This window comes from Mytilus californianus, unplaced genomic scaffold, assembly GCF_021869535.1.
Source record: "Mytilus californianus isolate M0D057914Y unplaced genomic scaffold, xbMytCali1.0.p SCAF_3, whole genome shotgun sequence".
In the NCBI taxonomy this organism is placed as follows: Eukaryota; Metazoa; Mollusca; class Bivalvia; order Mytilida; family Mytilidae; genus Mytilus; species Mytilus californianus.
In genome coordinates, this window is record NW_026262679.1 from 52,633,130 (window position 1) to 52,650,894 (window position 17,765).

Here is a 17,765-nt window from a genome sequence, read left to right on the forward strand (position 1 = left end):
AACCAACGGTCTAATCTATATAAAAAACGAGAAACGAAAAACACTTATGAACCACACCAACAAACGACAATCACTGAACAACAGGATCCTGACTTAGGACAGGTGCATACAAATGCAGCGGGTTTAAACGCTTTAACAGGCGTCAACCTTCACCCTAACCTGTAAACAGTAGTGTTACATTACAACATAAAAAGACACACTAGTTTTGTATACTGTTGTGATTTGGTGTGTTTGCTCGTCAATGCTCTTTACTTTCATTATTGAAAATCAATAATGTTCTTAGTTTAAACCATTGAAAAGGGTCAATGCACTTTAGTTTGATCATAGAAAATCGTTTACAAAATAGGAATATATTTCAAGAGAGAACCAATGGTCTGATTTAAGGTAAAATTAAAAAAAAGGAAAACAATTATGACAGATATTAAACGAAGACTAGCACTGTTTTTTTGAGATTTTGAAATTTCAAATATTTTGGCATCGAACACCTTGCTGTTATTGTATAAATGCGCATCTGACGTAGTAAATTTGGGACCGTTAACGTGATTAAAAGAGGTTGACTCATCAAATCGGTAATAAGGTAAAAAAAATAACTGCAAATAAATATTACTGAAAACTATATTGAAGATAGATGTCTAATCATTTACTACCTCTAAGGGTTGACTTGGGTATAGAAATATGGTTACCTCGACTTTTCCAATACAGTAGTACACCCATGTAAAAAAAAATAGGCGTTCTTTGGCTGTTCGAGATGTATAAATACACAGCCATGTCCGGTTGAAACTGAAAGGGCCGATAAAAGCTTCGTGCAATAATAGTGACAGACAGAAAAATCCGTTCTGGTGTCCGAATCATTTAAAACAAAAACAACGAATGTATTTTAAAACATATAGTTAAACGTACACAACATACATGAAATTAGTCAAAATGCAATAAAACACCATTATTAATTACATTTTATACATAATTCAACATTAATATAGAAATAGAAGGAATTAGAATAATCGCAAACTAAGTTTTTGTCTTTTGAATAAAGCAACCTTTAATTATGAACTTTCCTTTTTTGTTTCATTTAAACAAAAGAGGAAAACTCAATCTCGCGAGTGTACAATGCTATCCGTGGAAAGAACTATCTATATTTTTCATTATACATTAATGTTCATGTACCAATTAGGACTCAAATGTTTGCATTATAATATTTATGTAACATAGTTACTCCAGCCTAATAAACTAAATATCCCCTCGATTTAAAAGCGACAATTCCTTTTGCGTTGCAAATTGTAAAACCATGTGTTTCTTTAATATTTGAAATAAACCCTCATATAGAGTCATATATACTATAAATCTAAGTTGGTGCTTTTAACAAATATTTCTACTAACATGTCTAATTAGATTTCTTTTCTTAATACTAATGGGAACCAAATAATTCTATTACGCATGTACTATGTAAAGTACTCAGACTTATGTGTACAATGTGAAACAACTTAACTGTAATAAGAGCGGAATGGTCAATTTCTCCAGTATTGCAATTTATTCCCTAATCCGTTCAATAAGTATCAATATAAATTTTTCAATTATAGTTCGGTATCATCATGATCTGGGGGAAGTAATGGATATTTTGGTGCTTCCGGTGAATGTATTGGTTCCGGATGTGACCGCATTGCTGCTCGGCGAGCCTCTTCAGAATTTGCTGACGATTCTTCAAGCCATCTCATGAAACGATTATCAAAATGATGGTTACTGTTCACATGTTTCATTCTTGCGTCAGGGCATGATGTTAGGGAATTATGAACATCGAGATTATGCGCACTAAGAGAAGACTGATAAATTTCCTTTGGTTTAGGTTTGCCTTGTTCTACGAAATAAGTATTTACAACATTTGCTACAGTTTCCGGTTCCTGTTCTTCATCCTCTTGATAGAAGTTCATCTCAGTATTATGCAAATTTTCATGCAACCGAGGTCGCAAAAGATGACCTTCATTTGGATAGCGATCTGGACTACTTTGTGGTCTAGCTTTCAAAAATGTCTTTTGTGCGTTTAAACAAGGTGTAAATGAACTTTTAGGTCTTTGAGTAGTATTTACGGTTAATCTCGGTTCAATGACTGGTTTGGGTGCCGAGGCAGCACGTGGCACCGCAATATTTGCGTTCAGACTATTTTTAATGGGGACTCGTCTTATGATATAATCATTATCATGGTTTGTGTTTACTGATGGTGTTATATATGTTGTTTCATGATTTAATTTCAATCGTCTTTTAAACAATTGAAGGGATGTATGAATTGTTGCTTGTCGTTTTGCTGCCTCGGTTCGCCGATGCCTCAGACTCGGTTTGCTCATTCTTCCAGGCTTTTCGTTTGATTGAATAGCACTACCACGCACTTCACAACTTATTTGAGCATGTTCTCTTTCCTTAGGTTCATAGTCCTCTTGCATTTTACTCTTTTTTGGTTCCTCTTGTATATGAAATCTAACGTTTTTAACTTTTATTTCTTGTTTTAGATCCCCGGGAAGACTCCAGTGACGCTTAGCAGGGTCACCAATGTCTGCAAAGTAGCTAGGATCTTTTGATTCCCCATGCAAGACATAGTTTTCAATTGATGGAAATTCCTTACTCCTACTACTGTTTGCTTCTCTTATAAACTTGAGATGAGATCGTTTAATTCTCTCTAATTGCCGTTCATTTTTATCACTAGGTTTCAACATAGTTCCCGTGCTACCCTTCCGTTTTATTTGGTATATCAATGGATTTTGGTTTTTCAAAGGTTTATCATTTTCCTTGCCTGGTTCTTCGTGAATCATGCCTACTATCTGTTTACGTATGACTTCCGCATTTGGAGATTTAGGCGTTCGTGGGGTATGTAGAGGTTCATGTGTCGAGTTGCACACCCGCAACATCTTTGGCACTACTAAAATCCTAAAATAAAGAAAACAGCATCATTCAGTTTTAATAAAAATCGATTCAATGAGTCGGAAAAGCTGCGGTACAAGGATACATGAAATGAGTACACGCAATTAGTGTTTCTGAAAATACGCTAATGAGATACATTCTAACAAAATATACGGTTTCATGTAAGAAACAAGCTAGTACACTATAGTTTTAATCACCCGTGAACAGTGTGTACTTCAGATTTTTACTCTTACTTCTATATTTGTCATTGGAAAACAACCCTTTTATAATATGAGCAATTTTCATGTAGGCATTTAGTTGTTTGTGAGGGGATTGGTCCAATTTATGGCGAATTCTAAGGGGATTGGTCCAGTTTATTGCGAATCAATATCTTAATTTTTTTTTATTTTTTTAAACTGAATACACAAAAACGGTAAAAAAAATAGTATATGACGCGATTGTACACGATACATTATTTTCAAAATATACTGACAAATAACTGTAATATATTTAATGTTTATTATCATTTTTATATCTCCGTATGGATTTTGGTCTTTGAAATTAAGAAAGATACACGAAGGGGATCAAAATCTCTGAGATGAAGGTAATATCTCATAATATCGTTGTTCAGGAACAATGTATCATATATGTGACAACAATTAAAACTGTGGGCTTATTATCATCTCTTTTTTCAAGTATTTACATTTTATCAGTACTGGTAATCATGGCTACAACATGACGGAGGGAGTAGACTCTACTACTATCTTGAACCAAATACTTTTCAATGACTATTTGAATATAAAAACTTAATTAGTTTATTTTCATTTTTCATAATATATTTACATATGTATGTGTTATTTATGATATCGAATACATTAAAAAAATGTTGAGAGTGATGAATATTGAATCTTTAAATCTTGTAGCACAAATCGAATAAATTTTTATTTGTTTTTTTTTTTCAGGCAAAAAAAAAGAATAAACGATGAAATGAACTTAAGACAGTGAGATCTGAAATTAATCGAAGTCGAGGCTTTTACCCTAGCTACACTCAGGGCAAGTAATAAAAAGAATTTAATCTACATATAATTCAGTGAAAGTTCCACTTTTCTACAATATTAGAAGGACCGTAGTAGTGCAAACTTTCGAAAAAATATTCGATCAATTCTAAAATAATGGTAAAGTTAAAGAAACAAACCTGTCCCCGTCTCGGAAATGGTACTGCTTAAACATAAAGTCCGCCATATTCCCTTTAGATGTTTGTAAGAAAAGAACTTTTCAAATGCTGACAATTTTACAATATATGATATAACATTTAAAAAGTTTAATTGCCAGTTTAGAAATAAACATTTATAGAACTTTATGAAAGGCGTGTGGTGTATAATGACAACCATTCAACCTTACTGTAAAGAATTAATTTCAAGGGGGTAATTATCTATAAATATAATAAGTCAAATGAACTGGATACGTAAAACCTTACATGTATAAAGATAGTTGGTATATATGAGAACGTCGAGGTCATACTCGTAAATAAAAGATAAGAATGGGTAAAAGTTCGGAAAAGTGCGATTGTTGATACCTTTTGTTTGATTATGTACAAAATATGTGTTTTACATCTCCCCCTTTTTCATTAAGTTTGTATTTACATTGTGTCATAGATCAATTTTATTCGTTCAGTGTATGTTTACTTGTTTTTGTTAATATATCTGTTCATTGAGTTGGGCTATTTCAATTGATATTTTATAGTGTGTCTTTCTATGTTGTGATGTTACACTATTGTTTCGGGTTAGGGTGAAGGTTGGCGCCTGTTAAAACGTTTAAACCCGCTGCATTTGTTTGCACTTGTCCTAAGCCAGGAACCTATTGTTCAGTGGTTGTTGTTTGTTGATGTGGTTCATTAGTGTTTCTCGTTTCTCGTTTTTTAAATAGATTAGACCGTTGGTTTTCCTGTTTGAATAGTTTTATATTAGTCATTTTTGGGCCCTTTATAGCTTGCTGTTCGGTGTGAGCCAAGACTCCGTGTTGAAGGCTGTACTTTGACGTATAATGGTTTACTTTTACAAATTATGACTTGGATGGAGAGTTGTCTCATTGGCACTCATTCCACATCTTCTTATATCTTTTTAGTTCAACTTCAATAAAAAAAAAAAAAACTAAAAGTGAGTCTGACCCTAGATGCCAATACCTCTTTAAGGGCATATGATATAGTTAAATGTAATAGAGAGCATGAACATTTGGACCCTGCTTTCCATATTATATGCCGTTTTTTGTATTTCCTGTTCAAGTTGTATCTGTACTGTGCTGGTTCTGTCTTGTGTTATTTGGTATATACTGTATTTAATGGTGTAAAAAGACTGAGTTCGGGAGGATTTTGTGCAGGTTAAACTGATTTTGCCTCCATCATATTTTAAGCTTGTACCTAGTCCGATTATATGGACCATGTGGTTTTCGTAGTTGTATGGCATTGTTTTGACTCTGTTTGAACATCAACAACAGGCTATTCTTTGTCAAAATGTTAATGCACTTTTTGTTTCAGGGCTAATGTCTCGAGATGTACCAGGGTGATATAAAATACAGTGACAGTAACCCTAACCGGTCCTTACTTTATCATGTGACAAAACTCAAAAGGACAAACTGAAAAAGTGCCATTCAATACATGCGTAAAATGTTAGAAACTATTTGATGATATTTTGAAGGTATCTTATCAAAATTTATGAACATTCTTACCTTATACATTGACGGAAATTGTTTTTTACTTAAAACTATACTTTCTCACTTTAATTATTTTATTAATGGTATTTGTTCATTTAAGTTCTATATATTTAATGTTTGCCTAAACGTTTACAGCAAGTGCATTTAATTACCTAAATGTATTTACACAGTGTCTTTAATTTACTCTTCAAATTGAAACGGTAGGTGGCAAACCTCAATTGATATGAATTATTTTAAATGACAAACGTTCAATTCGCTTGGTCCTTAATTGATATCTCATAAAAGCAAAATTGTTTAGTGCGCTAACATTTATTTTCACTATAATGCCGCGATAATGACTATCATTATTCTTTTATTAGCTCAAAGATATAATTAGAGTTTTCAAATTATTGCTAGTCAATGCAAATTATGCACGAGACTGTCCGGAATACATGATAAAAAACACATATCTGTATTTTCTCAATTATAGCGAAAGTTGTTTTTTGTATTAGTAGATGGATTTTGATTGTTGTTTGCTTAATGTCCAATTGCAAAATTTTAATCGCTTACAGGACGATGTATTAGTAAAACAATTAAATTTTCCAATATGCATCCGTTTGGCCATGACATTTTTAAGTTTATTTCATTTGATTGTTGATTAACGTCCAGTAGCAAATATTTCATGCATTTTCATTACAATGTATTAAAATTCATTATTAATTCTGCAGTTTACAAATAACCACTTGGCTTTGAGATTTATTAGACTGTTACAAACAGAACAACCAAATTAAAAAAAAAACTGATAAACTAAACGTTTGCTATGAAAGTGTGAAAGTATAGATCACTCGTTTCCTTTACTTAGTCTAATACTATATAATATTTATATTATAAAGTCGAAGATTTGTGGCATTGAATGAAAATCAATGAAACAGCTGTGCATACATGTAATCAATCACAGAAGAGTAAGTTTATACTAAACCAAAATTTTGCCACAAAATGAGAACAATAATGCTTGTTGAAAAGAATTTCAATACCTGAAACCTTAGACTTTCTACTAGTTTTAGACAGATCATTTACAGATTTGACAATAAATATCCAAAATGTAGATCGTGGCAATGTGTTTACCAATTATAATTTTAAATAACTATATATAGCTTTCCAAAGGTATAAAAACTGAACACTAATAAATTACAGTTAAGACAGGAAAATCTTATCCAAATATTTAATCAACTTTACCTTGTTGTACGTGTTACCCGAAGGTTGCAGAATTGTGGAAGTGAATCAATATAAGTCAAATATAGAAACAACAAAAACTTCACAGGAATAAAAATGACTAAGGCCAAATAACGACAATTTCATTTTTTTTCTGAATACTTCGACTTCTCTCTGCGTAAAGCATTAATTCGATTAAAAATAACATCATCTAATTAAAGTGTTATTTACTCATGGTTATATATTTTTCTGTTTTTTTATTCATTTTTTCTTACATTCTTTAATGTGTTTGTCTTTTAATTTATTTTAGGTCTAGTTTTGTTGCTTACAACAGCTTCGAGACGAAGCAACCCCAAGATATAATAAGTAAAATGAAAAAATCACAGAAAAAATTGTTTGCACATCCTAACAAATTATTGATTTGCTTGTTAAATATGCATGTATATATTTATTAATTCATAAAATATTCCATGTAATGTTTTCTTCTCGTGATTAAGGTTGTGTGCGTTTTCTTGTGGTAGGAGCATTACTATAATTAACAATTCCAAAGAAAATTATAAGGAAGTTTTCCAAAGACGTAACTGCAGCAAGATATGTTGATTTTAGATTGATTGTAAGCGAGATTCCAAATCAAATGCAACCGCTAATAAGAACAAGACCAATAAAGGGGTCTAGACTTGCGTCGCTGCATGCTATTGAATGAGGTACACTGAAGCATAACTGGGATTTCCTTTCAAATTTTCATGTACAATGAGTGTTGTAAAATTTCAGACTATCACCAAACAGGAAGTGGCTGCATGGCATTGCTTACACGCTACAACTCAACATTATAAAAACCACAGAACATATATATAATCAATCTCTTCCGTTGAAGGCAAGACAAACTTGACGGATGTTTTCTACCCAAGGTCTGACGGACGGACGGAGTCAAGTGGTTACTAGACTCAAACCGTGAGATGGGTGCGGTAAAAAGCAATATATAGACACAGATTGATAGTACTACAAACATAAGTGCAACCAAACCTACATGTAAAGCAAGGTTAAATATCCTTGATATCATCAGCCCAGAAGTTAATTAAATAGTGCTTCTATTTAAATGGTATTTGTATTAAAACTAAGATTGTAACTACCTAAGACATAGCTGACCTTAGACGGTGTTAACTGTTCTCTTTAGGTTCTTTTGTGGTTTTGATGCCTCTATTCCTTCTTTAGTGTATTTGGTAAGGATAATTCAAGAAATTTAATACCACTTTTGTACATTTATATATAAATGCAATATTTTTTCATATTTTTTTTAAAAATTTGACTATTCTATTTCAATCACATATTAAACACACCTTCTTGATGTGATCAAAATAGAATAATGATTACTTAACGCCCAACATTACAGACATTCAGAAATAATTCATAGAAATAACAAAGTATATTTATTGTACCTTCTTCGTCTAATAAGCTAAATTGCAACATTTTGAATATATATATATATATATATATGATACTTCCAACGTGAGACAGATTTTCTTCATTTATATAAGTAAATCATTGTTTTTTTTAATAATTTCCACCAAGGAGCCATGGCCAGTGCTTTGGAATTTGGATAAGACATTGATGTAACTTTGACTTATAGATAATGTAACGCAATACCCCTAAGATTGTAACTCTTTCAAGCAACAATAAAAAATGACATAAGATGTTATTGGCTGTTTTATTGAGGCCCATTTAGTTTTGCTACCCACAAACATTTTATGTATCAAGCCTTCCAATAAATTTATTACCAACCTCATTAAAACATGTCGCATGCACTTAGATCACTATCATACGCTTTATTATAAAAAGGACAAAAAATGACGAAGCTTACCACAGATTTCTATGACTTCAAGCAGTTTAATCAAATAAATCCAATATATAGCGGAGAAACATAATTAATGTCCAGTCGATTTAGAGTTCTTCAAACAATTAACTACGACCTTCTAGCTTTAGACTCGAACGACATCAAGTCGTTTGATCATTTGCATGATATTAATCCATGTATCCGTCAATTCTGATATTATAGAATGGAGACATGTATACTATTTAGCAAAAAACGTAGGGTATAAGAAAGATATGAAAAATCAGAACAATAAAGAGTATTTAAAGTTAAGAATGGTCATGTGCTGTGTCATTTTAAATATAGATAGTATCATAACTTCTATTCATACTTATCAAAAGAGGATCTGGTCTTTTGTGATTTGATTCCAATTGAAGAACCCATGTACCTTAAGTTTACTCGTATTGCGATATTTGATATAATATACAAGGCATATTGAACAATGTAAAATCTTCTTTATTAAAAATCTGCAAATTTGGACATCTAATATTTCATACGTTCTGATATATTTTATTAGTCTAGCACTGATTTAATTAGGTTATTGAGTTACTGGGAAAATATGGCATTAGTTTTCCTTGCCAAGTCTGTTTTTATGCAATTTATGAATAAAAGAAGATGAGGGTTACACACATCCACGAAATAGCATCATGAAAACAACTTCGTGATTCCATAATGCTAGGTAAAATAAATCTCGTCGTAATAGTAAATTATAGGCCCCAAAGTCATCACATTTTTACAAAATACGAAACATAAAAAATCTAGATCAGGAATGGCGGCTGAAGTTAATTATGCTAAAATCTGTCATAAATTATAGAAAAATGGGACCAAAACTGTCGATACAACACAAATAATACTATTTAAGGAGTCATAACTTCAGAATTTATAATATAAGGTGCAAAAAGGTGTATTAATAATAATGTTACAATTAAATCTATGAGAAATGCTTAGTATTTTGGTTTGATTAAAAAACATATAATAATCTTAAGGCCAATTTTAACCCTTCGTGTAAGTGCTCTTTTGGAGTAAAACTTCTCCAATGTATTCATAAATATCACTTATGTTTCTTCAATAACATTTGAAATGATTATCATAAATACACCAATGGCTTTATATATACACATCAGGGACCGTCTTGACATTGAAGCAATTTGTGTACACTGTTAGCATGTGACTTTAACCATTCGAGTTACTGATAAAATGAAATCAAAGTACTGAAGTACTGAACATCGGATGACCGCAAGTTCTTGTGGATGGTCAAAAGCACTTGTCACAGAAAAAAATCACATCTCTATACCTGTAACTGAGGTTAACGTACAGAGATTTTTTATTTCTGAGACAAGTTCGTGCGTGGATGATGAATAAATGAAGGAAATTCAACCTCACCGTACTAACTATTATATTGTAGTGATACAAATCAGTATACACTGGTTTGTTGTTATATATTATATTGATATAACAGTTATATGTATATAATATATAATTGTCATCCATTTGTATATCATTCTATTCTACTATTCTAATAATAGTGCAGTGCAAGTGCATGGTGGACACTTGATTGGGTATGAGTAGGCATTTATATTTTCCCGCAAACACAATCTTCCATGCAGAGTTACCGGTCCTTGCCGGGATTGTCGCAAAACGTTCTTGAGATATTCTTCCACGTGCTTTAACACAATTTTTCGGTACGTGTGCATATATATTATAAATGATTTTTTACTTATATACATATATATATCTAACGACAAAACATTTTCATATCATTAATTTATTTTCTAAACAAAATTTTTTTTATTAGTATTCATTGAAGAGATGTATTTATAACAAACGATAAGGAAGGTCATTTTGCACTCGTTAATATGCGCGTATTTATCATGTTTGTAGATCGGTTACAAACCCAAAACGAATTTTACCTTATGGAAATCTAGGCGATAGCAATACATCGGATTGCCCTCACGGTCATCGCGATATAAAAAAAGCAGTGAAAGTGTTATCACTTTGAGATATTGGTATTCCATAGAATGAAGAATGGAAACGGGAAATGTGTCAAAGAGACAACCCGACCAAACTATATTTCCTATCCTTTCTTTGAATAAAGCCTTTTATCCTCAAAAATGGAGGACATTTAATACGAAAAGCTACGACGGAAATTTGCATGCAAAATATAAATAATGATTAAATTCGGTGCGTCCGAAGTTGACGTTCACCAGGAACACTCCAAACCAAAAGATTTATAAATGGCTTAATACGTGAGGAGCCTTGTGACAAAAAAGGTCATAAAAAGAATGATCAAATACTTCTAACAGGTCAGCTTAATTTTTTCTGAGGTTGTTCAGTTTATTTTGGAGAAAACTAGATGATAAACGACATAATATACTCTAATAATGATAAAATTCAGATATATTGTGTACGCTCATAAGACAGCAACCCAACCAAACAGGTATGTTGAGGTCAGTGTACTGTCTTCAACAATAATAAAATGGTCCGAGTCTTAACAATGAAGGATACAATCTAAACTGTTAATGAAGTCTTTACACTAAATCCATTGGATGTTGAATGTGTACTGATTGATACTTTAGTCTTAGATACATGATTTTTTTATTAGTTGTTATTGTCTTTGAACCAGCTGTCAGTAACTGAAAGTACTCTCAGATCTGTACTTATTGTCCTTTTTGTTGATAGGGATGAGGGACGGATAAATACCCTACCACGTCCGGTCTGTGTTTATGTTTGATGTTTTTCTGCTTTGTATCGATCTGATGAGTTAAGCTTTTTTCAACATTTTTACACCACTGTCCCATGTTAGGGGGAGAATTGAGAGCTTACAAACATGTTTAACCCCGCCACATTCTTTATGTGCCTGTCCCAAGTCAGGAGCCTCTAGTTGGTTCATGTCTGTCATATTTGTTTTTCGTAAATTGTTTTGTTATAAATTCGGCCGTTAGTTTTCTCAATTGAATTATTTCATACTTTTCATTTCGGGACCTTTTATAGCCGACTATACGGTATGGGTTTTTCTCATTATTGAAGGCCGTACGGTTGCCTAAAAATTGCTTACATCTATTTACATTTATTTGAACTTTGGTGGATAGTTGTCTCATTGGCAATCATACCTCATCTCCTTATTTTTATATCAGTATTATATTCTTACATTCACAGAGACTATCGAATATCCTCAAACAACTCCATACTCAATAAAAACAAAACCACACAAACAAAAACACTGACATGAGATAGGCACACTAGCAAATTGTTTAATTGAAATATTTTGTGTACATTGAACTCACTTGTCATTGTATAATCAGTCGGAATATGTATAAACATTTTTTTCATAAACAAGTCTTAGCATAGTCTAACTAGAATCTATTTCATTAAATTCGATACTTTTAAATTATATTTAGATTAAATAACATTATAATTAGGCGTCAAACAATCAATACAACATATAAACTGGAGAGAAAATACATGTATGTCACAGTAATCCAAAAGCGTGTGTTATTGACGGAATATTTGAATTTAAAGCCCAGGATTAAGAGAATTTTCTGCACAAAAAAGATCAATTAATGAGCAAAATTTACAAACATGTCTATATGACGCCGTGTTGCAGGTCCAACTTACTAACCTATAAACATGGCTGATTCTTTTTCTGTGGCAAAGAAGTAGAAATAATGTCCTTTTATGGACCATTGAGTTCGAAGATCCACATTATGATAATTTTGTTCAGATCAGAAGTTTGTCTGCCAGATATCAGCAATAATTTTAAATTTCCCGAAAATTGTCTTAAACCTTCAACCTTATCTAATATAAAATCAAAATCAAAAACAATTTAAAAATGCTTCTTTTTGAGATCTTTCCATTTATATTAAGATATAAGCAAATGACTAAACAAAAAGGATAGTTTGCCACAAAATTTATTGATATGTGAAAGCGCTTATGTAATGCATCTTAATTGAACAATAATAAAACAAACAGACGAATACAGCAGCTACATGTAACAAATCTCTAATCGTCTAGAACAAGCACGACATATTTGCCACTGGACGTAAAGCAAACAATCAATCAATCAAAACAAATCCCTTCAACTAATTTCATGTCTGCATAAATAAGTGATTCGTGTAGTTTCTAAGCTATAATGTGTTTTCTAGATTTAAACACTTTGAAGCCTAAAGTTGTGCTTCAACAGTAGAAGACATATATAAAGATAGAACACACAATATAGACAAAAATCGTCGAGGGTAAACTCTGCCTGAGGAAATTGGGACTGTAGTTTAAAATTTGTCAACTAGTCATTTTGCAGTACACATGTAATAAATCGTGCATCAACATCTAAGATATACTTGAGAAATACATTCTGTCTAGCTCGGCGATACAGAACCAGCGACAGTAAATCAAACTTAAGCAATGAATTAGATTTCAGGGGACGACCATTTGCTATTCTAGGGAGGAGCGAGAGGAGGATTTTTTGCGGATTGACTATTTAGTTTGATCTGTTGTTATGCATGTTTATTTTTTGTTCGCGCTTTGTACACTATTGTTTCCGGCATTTTGCGTTGCAGAACATTCATATTCATTCTGTCTTATGCAAGGTAATTCATTTTCAGCTCTTACCAGGCGAGGTTATTCATTTTCAAAATCCTGCCTCCTCCCCCCACCCCCAACCCCCGAAAATCAAACTGAGGACCCCTAACTTAAGAAATTTAAGCTTTAAAATATATTTGACTTATGAAACTTTATCTAAACTCCCCCACAACTTTATTTCTCCAGCTAATAAATTGTAGCAATCTTTTCTGATAAAAAATGAACTAAATATTTAACTCACCTGCTAATAATTTCCTCTATAATCACATTAATTTTTTATAGCAATTTGTACTATGAGCTCCACAACTAGTCCGAGACATTCCAATATGTTATCTATTTTAGATTAAATACACATTGGCATGCGCTCAGAATGATCCTTTTTGATAATTTATTATGTCCATGGCATATATAAATCGTATTTTAAAACATGTACATCAATACACAAGATATACTATGGCACACAATTATTTCATTCATTAGCTCCTATTGTGTTTTACCAATCTTCACTATGGGATTTAACTAAATCTTTTTTTTTCAATTGTTGTGTAACGGGGTTTAATTGCACACCCATTTAACGGCTTTATTTATCATAAGTCTTTTGTATACTTTTAAAAATAAAATGTAAAATATTGACTTAATCTTGAGTAATAAATACTAATAAAGAAAATAACACCCCGATTAAGCAAACCAATATTTTTCTTATTTGAGGGATACACAGTTGAAGGAGTACGGTGTCACCTTGACACACACTACAGTGTACGTAATTGAAGTATAGTTTGTATACTAGTATCATAATGATTGCTACCCTTTGGTGTTTACCGTAGTTTCGTTCTAACTTATAAAATTCATATCCGTCAGTACACCCCAAGATAATACTAGCGAACGCAAATAAGCTAACACACAAGGTCATGTTTTTCTCTGATTGTTTATGACGTCTGTACACTAAATCCATTGGATGTTGGATGTGTATGGATTGATAAGACTAAAGTCTTAGATGCATGATTTTTTTTATTAGTTGTTAGTGGCTTAGAACTAGCTGTCAGTAACTGCGAGTACTCTCAGATCTGTACTTAGTGTCTTTTTGTTGTTTGGATGTACAAGTACCCGGCCACGTCCACTTGTATTTGTAGTATTTGTAATAAGCCTCTTTCAACTGATTTTTATAGTTCGTTCTTATGTTGTACTGTTACACCACTGTCCCAGGTTAGGGGGAGGGTTGGGATCCCGCTAACATGTTTAATCCCGCCAAATTCTGTATGTATGTGCCTGTCCCAAGTCAGGAGCGTGTAATTCAGTGGTTGTCGTTTGTTTATGTGTTACATATTTGTTTTTCGTTCATTTTTTGTACATAAATTAGGCCGTTAGTTTTCTCGTTTGAATTGTTTTACATTGTCATTTCGGGGCCTTTTATAGCTGACTGTGCGGTATGGGCTTTGCTCATTGTTGAAGGCCGTACGGTGACCTATAGTTGTTAATTTCATTTGGTCGTCTCTTGTTGAGATTTGTCTCATTTGCAATCATACCACATCTTCTTTTTTATAAGCATAGCTTGTCCAATAATTCGATCGCCTCGATGGTCTCCTGGTAGCTTGTTCACCGCAAGTGCGGGAGCTCGTGCGTTTGAACCCCGGTCTGGTCAAACCAAAGACTTTAAAAGTTGTATTTGCTGCTTTTCCGCCAAGCACGCGGCATTAAGGAGTAATAGCAAAGACTGGTCGACTCGGAGTCAGAATAATGTGTCCAGGTGATGTGACATGTCTTCTTGCGGACTGTTACTTTGTGAACTAGCACGTTAAAAATCTGACTCAACGTGTCGGTCTAGTACAAAGCAGGGTTGATATTCATATTACATTAACATGTTCTCGTCCAGAAAATGCATATCAATTTGCCGCTGGACGTTAGTATCAACAATACTTTATATTACTTACTAGTATATATTAGGTAAGGGAGCTACCATTTGATTTTTATGGGGGGGGGGGCTAGGATGAAAAATTTTGTCCTGCCTTTTTTTTAGTTGTAATCTCTGTCCTGCCTTTTTATTTTTCACTCTATTCGGTCCTGCCTTTTTTTTTATTAGTTTATCCTGACTTTTTTTTACATAAGTTGTAATCCTGCCTTTTTTTTTTTTGCCAAGTTGCTCATCCTGCCTTTTTTTTACTCAAAACTCCTGTCCTGCCTTTCTTTCAAATTTCATCCTAGCCCCCCCATCAAAATCTAATGGTAGCTCCCTAAGTGCAAGTTGGTTTAGCCTCTCAGATTCCCGTCAGCATCCGTCGGTGGAAATAGCTAAGCGATGCTCAAAGTTTGTTGTCACCAACACAGGCGATTTCTGCCTTTAGTCCTGTTTGAATTTCGTACAGTCGGTACTGTTTCAAGACAAAAATATTCTGAATACCAGATAGTATATAAAAAAAAACTACATGTATACCGATGTATTTGTCGACTGCCTGTATATATATCTTAAGGGCATACGATACAGTTGCAGGAGAGGTAATGACGTTGCTAACGTAAAATGTTATTTTCGCGACGTCAAACTGTGACATATCGGGAAAAGATGCATTTTTCGACTGATTTTTATCATTCAAACTGATTTAACTTTTAAAAGAGTTCATGGACTCCTCTTTTTTAAAATGACATTCGGTTTGATTACGTATGAAGTTTATTTGTACCAATTTTCATGAAAAAGTCAATAATGCAATTTTTTAAATTTGATAAATATACAGCAAAAAATGACGTTTTTTTCTACATTAATGAACATTTGTTAAATTTCAGTTATTTCCAAACAAAAAAAATCATAAATTTATAGGATACTTATATAGAAGAGAAATTATAAATAATTTTACAAAAAACAGTTTGTGTTTATCTCTTACAACAAAAAAGTAATGCATTTCTGTCGGAAGGAAAAATACGTCCACAAATCCGAATTTTGAGTAAATATCTGAAATTTCGACCTTATTTTACTCAAAAAGTAGCACATGAAGGTATATTTTTTATTACATATTTGATTTAAGCAGGTAAAAAATAGCCTATTTGCAAATTTTCATCAAAATTTCATTATGGGATCAAAACTGTATCGTATGCCCTTAATCCACCTGAAACGGAATAGATTTATTTAGCATGATTATATCTCTTATTTACTCAGTGAATTTATTTAAATCACAATAACATTCGTTTCCTTGCTGGTTTATCAAGTATTTCACGGCATTGTATTGATTCCTTGTAATAAAAGGTTTACATTTCTAATTTAGTATTTTAACTGAAAAGGATTTTCGGTGCATTCAAATACAAGACTTTTAGTAATTGGCTTGCTCAATGATTTGTGTTTTATTTGGTCACTATGAATAGGCATAACGTGTATCGTAAACTATAACCGGTACTTCTACAGTAATAATTACTACTTCTACTAATTATTATTATCATCATTTTTATTAAAATTATTATTTAACGCTAAGGATTGACTGAATGTAGAAATGTGGATACCTTGACTACTGAGTCAGTACGGCAGCTATACTCATGTAATGATGAGCCCGGATGGCTTGTCTGGAATGCATTAATATGTGACCACGTCCTGTCGGAATGGAGACGTTACATTCATTTCCTCGTGTATGTATTGTGCCAAGCTTTGTGCATGTTAAATATACCCTTGTATCCCTTTGAAGGGTCCGTAGATGCAAGCAACGCAATATGTTTGCTCTTATCGAACATACCATACACAAAATGCTTAGGAAGTCCAAATTTCCCGCCCATCATCCTGTTCGCATAACTTTGAAGAGCCTACCTATTTGATTAATTGTTAGTGTGTTATTATCCTGAATATGTATGGAATATTTGCCACTGGACGTTAAGCAAACAACATCAATCAATTGCATTATTTATTTTTAGCTGCTCATTTAACAAATAACTCTCAAAACTCCAAAACGTAAAGGACAGAAAACCCTTGTAACACTTTGACTTTTACGAATTAAGTAACACTATTTCAGCAAGGCAATATCAGGAAGACAACAACCGATGGACTATAGGCTTTCGACCAGCATATCGATATACAAATAAGAAGTTGTGGTGTGATTGCCAATGTGACAACTCTCCACCAGAGACCAAATAACATAGAAGTAAGCAGCTATAGGCCACCATGGGAAAAGCAATGAGCAAAACCCATACTGCATAGCAGGCTATAAAAGACCCAGAAATGACAAATGTGAAACAATTCAAACGGGAAAACTAACGACGGAATTAAAGATATGGGACTTAACTATCCCCTCCAATGTGAGCAGTGTTACATCAACAAAATGTAAAAAATAGTTGAAATGGACAACTAACATGACTAAGACTGGTATCTATGACGATAGGAATTATCAAGAGAAACGACTGGAAAGCTAGTACAAAATAAAAGTTCACCAGATAAATAGATAATGTTTACCTTTTTTAATTTAGCATTAAATTCGTCTCTGGGTTATTTCAATTGTTATTGATTTCGTGTTTTTCTCTCACGTTAAAGGCAGACTACCGCAAACATTTACAATCTTAAAGAGCAATTCCT

General features: G+C 32.8%; 1 protein-coding gene across 3 annotated transcripts; it reads right to left on the reverse strand.

The window, feature by feature from the left end:
* Window positions 1-871: 871 nt before the first annotated feature.
* LOC127734846 (uncharacterized) lies at window positions 872-13,652 on the reverse strand. 3 transcript variants are annotated; one of them, XM_052244879.1, is made up of 2 exons: window positions 13,470-13,652; window positions 872-2,913 (listed from the first exon to the last, which is right to left on the reverse strand). In XM_052244879.1, the coding sequence occupies exon 2, from the start codon at window positions 2,892-2,894 to the stop codon at window positions 1,572-1,574; it is 1,323 nt and encodes a 440-aa protein (XP_052100839.1). In that variant the 5' UTR covers window positions 2,895-2,913; window positions 13,470-13,652; the 3' UTR covers window positions 872-1,571. The 3 variants fall into 3 exon arrangements, with proteins under 3 accessions (XP_052100839.1, XP_052100840.1, XP_052100838.1); XM_052244880.1 differs by lacking the exon at window positions 13,470-13,652 and adding an exon at window positions 8,645-8,818; XM_052244878.1 differs by lacking the exon at window positions 13,470-13,652 and adding an exon at window positions 4,082-4,234.
* Between the last annotated feature and the right edge of the window lie 4,113 nt (window positions 13,653-17,765).